This window comes from Dermacentor silvarum, chromosome 7 (genome assembly GCF_013339745.2).
Source record: "Dermacentor silvarum isolate Dsil-2018 chromosome 7, BIME_Dsil_1.4, whole genome shotgun sequence".
Taxonomy (NCBI): Eukaryota; Metazoa; Arthropoda; class Arachnida; order Ixodida; family Ixodidae; genus Dermacentor; species Dermacentor silvarum.
This window is the reverse complement of record NC_051160.1, coordinates 163,480,322-163,489,575: the sequence shown is the minus strand read 5'-3', so window position 1 is coordinate 163,489,575 and position 9,254 is coordinate 163,480,322. Positions and strand designations below refer to the sequence as shown.

General features: G+C 50.6%; 1 protein-coding gene across 1 annotated transcript; it reads right to left on the bottom strand.

Annotated features, from left to right (window-relative positions):
* Window positions 1-375: 375 nt before the first annotated feature.
* Window positions 376-3,189, bottom strand: LOC119458643 (39S ribosomal protein L11, mitochondrial). The gene is made up of 2 exons (XM_037720489.2): window positions 2,839-3,189; window positions 376-932 (listed from the first exon to the last, which is right to left on the bottom strand). Exons 1-2 carry the CDS (start codon window positions 3,055-3,057, stop codon window positions 558-560), a joined length of 594 nt encoding a protein of 197 aa, XP_037576417.1. The 5' UTR covers window positions 3,058-3,189; the 3' UTR covers window positions 376-557.
* Between the last annotated feature and the right edge of the window lie 6,065 nt (window positions 3,190-9,254).

Here is a 9,254-nt window from a genome sequence, read left to right as displayed (position 1 = left end):
CCCAGGTCCTGGAGGTTCCCTAGGACCACTTTGTGTGTAATATTATCGAAGGCCTTGGTGAGGTCCAGCCCTAAGATGGCTTTCAGTCCCGTTCCTCTGCCCCGCGCGTCGAGGATTTGATGTTTGATTTGGAGCAGGACGTCCTGTGTGGACAGTTTCGGCCTGAACCCGATCATCATGAGCGGATACAGACCTCCATCCTCCATCTAGTTGCTTAATCTAGAGAGAACGACGTGCTCCATCAGCTTCCCCACGCACGAGGTTAGAGACAAAAGACAGAAAAACGAAGTACCCGCAAGAACATACACTACCCGAAGAATGGTACACATTCCACCCTCATCGGCTGGGAGTTGAATCTACGACCTCGTGCTAAACTGTGGGTGGCATGGTGATTTTATTCCATGCTTTTATCACATTCACTCAGCAGCTAAAAGAAGCAATGTAATTTCTCAACACCATGATGTACAATGTAAACCACGCACTTCCATGAAACCTTTCATGTTGTCTCTAAGTTGTGTTGACGTTCAAAACAGACATTCACCAACTGCAGCACAGCCTCAAGCAGCGGTCCGAAGCAGCTTTGCCTGCCGCTTCTCCTCCAATGCTGCAAGCTGCTCCTTGACAACAGCTTCACGAGCTTCGCGGAATTCTCGGTACTCCTCTGCGGAGAGGCTCTTGACAACCTTGACTCCACACCTGTAGGCAAGCCGCATTACGTCCTTGCAGATGTCCTGCAGGGGCACACAGTCATAGATGCTGTCCTGGCTCTTGATTTTTGCGATCTCATAGACGTGCTTGAGTGTGATCATGCCCGAAGTCTCCTTCCCTGGATACATGGCTCCGCGGTCGATGCCTGCTGCCTGTTTCACAAAGTACGAGATTGGAGGGTTGATCATCTCCAGGTCGAAGCTGCGGTCCGGCTTCACCGTGATCTGCACAAAAGTGTTAGTGTGTTAAACAAGAGCACAAGCTGGGACTGCAGTCATTCAGCCAGTATGGGAACTGTGAGAAATACAAGGTTGATTTGCTGTTGAATTGCAAAATGTCTTATTCTATGATGGCACAAGTTTGTTTTAATGCAAATATTATTCTTTTCCTACTTCTGCCGTTTTGAGCCTATCTATATATCTAGGCTCTTACGCTGACCCAGTGGCCCAAGTTGTCTACTTACTTGCTTGGCCCACTAGGTATGTGCTGCCGTTGTGGTCGTTCCATCGGCGTCATTCCAGCTTCGTCACCCGAATCTCATCACGCTGTTGTCACTGTACAGTCGACATGCATTCCTTGTCATATTGCCATCACTGTCATTACAGCTTCATAATTTGACTATCGCCTGGCTGTCGCCGTCTTTCTATGCCAACCCAGTGGTTTAATTGCTAGGGCCACTAGGTATGTGTTCGTGCTAGTGATGCTGTTGTGGCATTTGTAGGTGCCAATTTCTCCGCAAAGTTCGGGTATTAATATCTGGAAACTTGCATCATCCTGACAATTTGTTCCAAGTGGATCCGCCTTGCGAACTTCACCACTAGAATTTGTAAATTGCAATATGGGCCAGTCTGGCCTTACGGCGGGCGTGGTGGAGGTAGCTTGATACTTTTGCTAGCTTTGTTCATGTTGGTCAATACGTGCTACATAGAAGTGATTAGTTAAAAAATGGGTGAATTTTTGTTAATTTGTCAATTATGCATTTCAATTTGTTGTGCAAGTAATGTCCGCCTCTTCGAGTAGATCAGCTCATACACTAGAGTTGTGCTATCTGCCAAAGGCAATTTTTAAAAATTTTTGAAAGTACGCTGAACCACACACCTTGAGTACAACGTGTGTGCCAATGGGCGTATATGTTGCCTGTAAGCAGCCAGTATTATTGAAATGCTCACAATGACTACACAGTGGATGGCAATACGAGATGGCCTCATGTTTGTTCAAGTATGGCTTTTTGGACTTGTTGGTTACATACATCAGAGGTGGTCATAGCGCTAGGTGGTCATAGCGCTCGTCCTGTTCTCTCGCTTTTGTCCGTGTCCTCTAGCGCTATGACCACCTCTCTTGTTTCTTGCCTGGTTTATACAAGGCTTTATCTACGTGACTACTAGTGTGAAAAAGATTCTTAAGCTAACATTTCGTGAAGCACGAAAAACAGCTAATATTATCTCACAGAAGTAACATTTTTCGAACTGCTGTGCAAGGTAACTTCCTGGCAAGGCTGTGCTAATTTTAAACGTGTATTCGGTGCTTCCAGTGAAAAGCGAGCACTGACCATTCTGCGCGAACCTCACCGCCTTCTTGCTCACATTCCAATGAGCCTGTGTAAAACAGGACGTCATACCGTGTTTTGCAGTACAAATATCACAGTGATCTCGCTCGGCCGCCTGCTCCTGAGCAGGGCGACGGCGCACCTATGGTGCCGGCTTCATTTCCACAGTAGTCGCTGCAACCCAACCACAGAACACGCCTAGGCAAAGACGATGCGGTTTAGGATTAGCTCGCGATTAGCTGCTGAAATCGTCGGCTGGACACAAGACGTGGACGTTGCCCAATATGAACGCCTCCGAGTAGGAGATTCAAGCAAACGAGTCATTCCGCTGCTCTAGAACGTAGAAACTACAATCTAGCCGGCGTAGCACACGTCTACATGCGAAAGCAGCGGTGCTTGTTACCATTTAAATCATCCTGCTCAATTTCGCGTTACGAGGCCACACCGCGACGACAACGTGTGTCGTAGTTGACTGCCCAATTCTGCTCTTTCACGTAAACCGAAATCGCCGCACGGGGTCACATTCAGCAGCCGCACAGATGCGGCGGCAGCTGCCGAGCATCGCTTGTTGCCCCGTGACATACCTTGCAGGGTATGGGCAATCCTTCTTTGATGTCCTTGGTCTTCTCGTTGAACTCCTTGCAGAAATGCGCAATGTTTATACCTCGTTGGCCGAGCTGAGGACCGAGCGGTGGACCCGGCATGGCCATGCAAGCAGGAACGTACAGCTTTAGAGGCGTGGTGTGCATCACCTTCTCCACTACTTTCTTCATCGACTTCAGCTTTTTTACGCTCTTCGACATTCTGTGTCTTTTAATTACGTATTTGGAAATTATATAGATATGGTAACCTCTAAACGCGTCTCTCCGGTCACCGCTCGATATGCAACAGCAACCTCACGGTCGAACTGGACAACTGGCTATGGATGGCCAAGGATTGACGTCGCGTGAAAGAACACTTCTGTTTCTGGGCTAGTTTCGCTTTCGTTCTTTCTCGAGTGTGCTAGATTGGGGGAGTGGGTCCAACAAGGGTTCTGCGCTGAGGCATTTTTATTAAAAACCTAGGTGGCGCTACCGGCGCTTTCTTAGAAGGGAAAATCTGTACGATAACACAAAGGGCAGTGCCTTGCTGTTTGAGGCTCGAGCCGGTTGCCTAAAGACGAAAACATATTGGAACAAATATTCGGAACTAGATGAGACATGTGTATGCTGCAGTAAAGATCCAGAAACCACTCAGCACATCCTGATGGAATGCGACGGGATCCACCCAGCGAGTACCGTAGGTAACGTGCAACTCCCAGAAGCGCTTGGGTTTAAAGTGGAAGGAAACATAAACAGATCAGCCGTAGAGATCAGCAAGAGACGATTAGAGTACTGGTGGAAAAAAAGCAGGGAAAAGATGGATACGACCTGATCTCTTAAAATCATAGGCAGCGGTACAAGGTAAATTTTTGAAAAATAAAAATAATGAGAGGTATACAAAAATGCTAAATAAAGAACATGTATAGTATACCTGATTAAATCAAGCAGGCTAGGTGACTATTTGTCGCCGCCACGTTTCAAAGGGGATGCCAATAAATCATCATCATCATCATCATCATCATCATCATCACCCGAATGAGTGGTCCCGCCATTTTTTAAAATCCTCCTTGGGTCCCGCTCGCCGGCCGGACGCTTGTCGCGTCGGAGACCCTACCGCAGCTGCATGGAGCTTTGACAGGCGGGTACTCGGTGGCGATAACACTGAGATCATTCCCCACCGATCTATTGTAAATAAAATGGAAAAAGAGCGGCGGAAAGAACGCAAACGACGCAACAACGACGGTGCGTCGAGCAGACGACAGTTACTCAGCCCGCGAGCTTGCCTCAGCCAATGAGCGCTGCCGAAACAGCCGGAGCCCACGTTTATTGGCCGGAGATTTAGAATACGGCGATGGCAGCGCCGCCACATTTTCGGCGTTTTTTGCTTCACCCTCGGCGCTTGCTAAGGCTTCCGCTAGACCCACTCTCACATTCTAGTACACTCTAGTTCTTTCGTTAGGTAGGGCCACAACACCTCGTATACCACGCATTCTGTCGATTCTGTGCTGCCAGCTCGGCTAGGGACGAACGGCGCTAACAACTTTCGTCCCCGTAGTACCTAGGCGAAAAGAAATTTTAGGGACCGAAAGTCCCCACATTTCTCTCTCGCACCCACTACTCCTTGCGCATGTGCAGAAAGAGCGGAGAAATCCAATTATGATGATGTGCAGGTAGCCACCCTAGTGCAGGTGGGCCACAACTAGACAATGGTTGAGTGGGCCGAACGGGGCTCTTAAGGTGCTCTCCCGCTGAGGCGCCGCGTGTGGAAAAATTATGCGAGGGCGCTGCGAGCGAACTGGATTGGGGCGGAGACGCGCTTCACGGCATTTTCAGCGTACTTTCGCTGCGGGCGCCGAGGCCGATTGCGCATAGTACGCTCCTAAAATAGTGCTTTAATTTAATAACTGCAAAATATGTTTACACCATTTTGCCAAACATATATATTTCAGGCATGGAATTTACAACGCGACGTCTTCAATTTTGCTGTCGTTGTCAAGCGCGTCATCTGCTAACGAGCGCGCGTTCGCTACTCGGACACTGGCGGAAGCCCAGTTTTTCTCGCAGAACGCCTGTGCAGTACATTTTTTATTGCGATATTATATGGACACTTCAACCAGATTTCTTCCGTCGGTGTCGCCGTCGCTGTGAGGTTCCGTATGAAGTCCAAAGGCGATAAAATAGTCGCCGCGCGCCGTATGCGCGAGTGAAAGCGCGCGGGGGACGCGCGCTACCACGGAGAGCGAACACACGGCGGAAAGCAAACGCGACCGTCCCGCGAAAGGCCGTGGGCGTATTGGAGGGAGGCGGGGCGACGCTGTGCTGCGGCACCAAATGCTTATCTTGCAACATGCCGCAAGGGGAACTGGCCACACAATCTCCCACGCGAAGGCAAGAAAGCGGGAAGGCAGCGTGGGAGGGAGGGAGGGGGCCGCCAGCTTCTAATCTGCCAACAACTGCGTTTGTACTTTGCCCGCTTGTGGCGGTCGCCCGTACCGTCTCTTATCTCCACACCGCTCTGACCTTTGTATGCGCTGTGCATTCGCCGCTCAGTTTCCGTTGAAGCGATAGACCGCACGAACCTTCGACCGCTGCGGCGGCAGCGCGCTTGCTGCCAGCGTTTTGACAGTTGTTGTCTGCGGTTATTCAGTGTGATCTATTCATGTTTGATTGTGCGCGCTGACACCATGCTTGTTGATTCAGTTAGTAAGCGAATGTGTCCAAGTTTATGCAGCCGATAAAACTACTATCCCTACTCCCAACTGCTCTCTACTAATTTGCTATCGCAATAGATGCTTCGCCTTTCGGGCGAAACAGCGACTTTTTTATGTTTTAGTTGCTTTGGTGCGCCCATGACTATTGACGGCTGGTACCAAATGTAGTTTTAGCCAAGTGAACTGCTGTTTTTACCACTGTCTTCTAAAAGTAACTGGTATCTCTGCAACTTGAAGCTATATACGTAAGAACATTTGATTATTGATATCGTGTCATTTCACGCGTGCTTCTTGTTGGTGGATATTGATCAGGGACAATGATCGAAGAAAACAATATTATAGTGAAATAAACCAGGTTTATTAACTCCGTGGCGCGAAAAATGGCGAATGTATTTCTAGGCGATTAAATCAAAGGGTACATGGACTTATATATTCACGATATTTGTGTAAGGAAAAAAATAACAAATATTCTAAATGCACTAATTGAAAAAGTGAGAACTCCCGACCGGAATAAGCGCACGTGTTTGCAGTTACAAACACACTTATTAGTGAATACTCCACAGAAAACTCTCATTCGGTGAAATAATATTCATAGCAGGCAATACCATCTTATATATTTACGCAAGTGTCATTGATATACTGTACGACGCCGAATAGTCGTTTCCGTTCGAATGTAACGCATAACAGCACCATTGAAGTTTCTAAGGTGAGTGACCGATGCAAGTGAGGACTGTTATTCCAAATGATTGTGCTGCCGGGGAGTCGTGGCTGTTGCACAGAGGCGCAGTTCCTGAGAAAATTAACGCACGGGGTTAATAAGTCCTGCTTAACAAGTTCCTAGCTGTCATTCCATATAAACGCCCCCGTTTGGGGCCAGCCTGTAAATCTGCTAACTTGATTCAGGCAAGGAAAACTTTTTTTGACAGTCTCACCATGTTTGCAACCCATTAAAACGAGGTGTCCCATGTGGTACCACAGTTATCTTCAACGAACGCAACAGATCTGCACATATCTCTACGTGCATGTGATGTATGCCGTTCCTTTAATTGTTTCTTTATGGTCGTTATGATAGTGCACCGGATAACTGAAAGCAACTGTTTATAATATACAAGCTGCTGAGTTGAGCGGTTATACATTTGGGAATGGCATAACATTTATGTATGAAATATAGGATAAGCGTAACACATTTTGGTCGGCAATCAGACTCGAGAATAATTTACAGCTATTTTGTTTACACCCCTAGAAAAAAAGCCGAAGAACGCAGCCACATAATTTTCTCTCTCTTTCTTAATTTAAATAAATTCTTGGGTCTACGTGGCAAAACCACCATATGATTATGAGGTTTAGTTTTCATCACCTGTGCTTCTTAACGCGCACCTAATTAGAAGTACACAGTGTTTTTCCATTTCGCTCCCGTCGAATTCCGCGAGCTGGATTGTGCCCGCGAGTTCCATGGAGTTTAGCAGCCCAACGTCATATCCACTATATAGCCACTAATTAGGCTACCGCGCCAGCTTTCTTTCTATCCTTCTTTTTAAAAAAAATTTTGAAGTATTGACAGGGAAAAACATTTCCACGTACGGCTTAAACGGCCAAAGATGAGCATATAGAATGACTAACTAAAACTGTTTTCGGCGCTCGAAGTCCTACCGCAATAAATGACCCCGTACCAATTACTGCGCATTCTGTTATGCGAGGAAGGCGGAAACTTGACTGGAATGTTGAGCTGCAGTTTACTCTTTTCTTTTTTTCTATAACAATGCTTCCCGTAAGTCTGAGTACAAGGCGCCGGATGGGGCAGATATGCTGTATACTTGTTTGAAGCGGCAAGCAGGAAGGTTACATGTGTTTCTCCGTCGGCGTTTCGCAAGACCTACTGATGGAAAACTGTATGCGCAACAATACACACGAGAGATACATGCTGCTTGAAGAACGAGAAAAAAAAATGTCGCAGTTTCGCCCGAAAGGCGATAGCAAATTAGTAGAGAGCTATTTAGAGTAAAGATAGTAGTTTTATCTAAAGCCCCTATATATAAAAAGTAGCGTCATTCTTATATCTTGCCGCCACCGCGCTCACCCCGGCGTTTCCTCCTTGCCGCCTCCTGTCGCCCCAGCCTCCTCCGCTCCCCCATTGGTACCCTTGCGGAGGCTGGAGCATGGCCCCTGTCGCTCCTCTTCCTGCAGCAGGGGCTGAGGCACGTCGACCGCCTCCACCATGCTCCTGGTGGCAGAGGCCTGCTGCGTCGCCTCCAGTCCCGGCCTTCCTCAAGGATGGGTCAGCTGTGCCGCCTCTACGAGGAGGTGGTTGGCAACCCACCGCTGAATGCGGTACAGCTGCCCACACCGCAGAGGCCTCCTGTCCCCATCGCCACGAAGCTGCCCGGGATTTCGAAGAGGCGCTCGCCCGCTTGCGCCCTGCAGCAGACGGCCGCCTGCCTCCTGGACGAGACCCTCGGAGACCACCTCCTGGTGTACGTCGACGGTTCGGTGGTACCGGACACCGGCTCTGCCACGGCGGCCAGCACGGCACCAGCCCTGCAGAAGAGCAGGCAGTGTCGACTGCCCAGACACGCCAGCTCGACTGCAGCGGAGGTGGCAGGCCTCCACCTGGCCGTCGACCTACTCTCCGAGGAGCTTCCTGGGGTACCAGCGGCCATCCTCTGCGACTCCAAGGCAGCCCTCCTCGGCCTGCAGAGGCCAGAAAGCGCCAGCCTTGGAGTCGCACTGCTGTCTACCCGGCTGACAGCGCTGCAGGACGCAGGCCACCCGGTGTCCCTGCACTGGATCCCCGCCCACGTAGGGATCCCGGGCAACGAGGCAGCCGACACCCTGGCGAAGGACGCCCACCACACCACTGTGCCCCTCAGTCGGGCCGTGACGGAGGGCGACTTCACTGGACTGAGGCTGCGGCGACACCTGGCGACCCACCACCCAGACAAACGGGTGGCACTGGGATGCCCCCCACGACCACTCCCCCAGCGAGGCCTGGCTCGCAGGGAGACCTCGCTCCTTCTCCGGCTCCGCATCGGCTGCAGCTGGACGGCAGCACGCAGCTACCGACTGGGACGAGCGACGTCCCCGGCCTGCAGCTCCTGCGGGGAGCCGGAGACGATCGAACATCTCCTGCTGGCCTGCCCGGCGTACCTCCAGCAGCGGGGCCCACTCCTGCAGGAGTTCCGCCGCCTGGGCCTCCCCTCTGGCAAGGAGGAAGATCTCCTCTTCCCCGGCCGACACCACCTTTCTGCACTTCGAGGCGTCGTGGAGTTCCTTGACTCGTCAGGGCTCTCCGCACGCCTCTAAGGACATTTCTACAAGCGGGAAGGCCTCACGGCCTCCCACCCCACCCCGGGCCTGACCGGCCTGGCACAACACCCCTGCAGACTCTGCAGCACACCAAGGCCTTCCATCTCGGCCTGATACGTGCCGCCTATGCCTGCCGGTTTTGCTTCGCCCAGCCATGGCGACTCCACTCTATCCCTTCTTTCGCTCCCACTTACCCCTCCCCGTTGGCGCTGAGCCGTGCTCCCTCAAGGGCTGCAGAAGATAGCGCCAACCTTTCCCTTTCCCTCAAGAACCACTTATCATCCATTGGCCAATCTGTGTCACGTGGAAGCACGCGTTGCGCTGTTGTATATTTTTTTTCTTTCCAGCGCGCTCCGACTGCCATTATCGGGTCTGTGCGACGAAAGTGCTGTACGCACAAACGGA

Excerpts from the sequence above, each read along its gene's own strand:
- LOC119458643 (XM_037720489.2), bottom strand. The coding sequence starts at position 3,057 with ATGTCGAAGAGCGTAAAAAAGCTGAAGTCGATGAAGAAAGTAGTGGAG. Across the intron at positions 933-2,838 it reads GATTGCCCATACCCTGCAAG|ATCACGGTGAAGCCGGACCG; the intron begins GTATGTCACGGG and ends ACTTTTGTGCAG.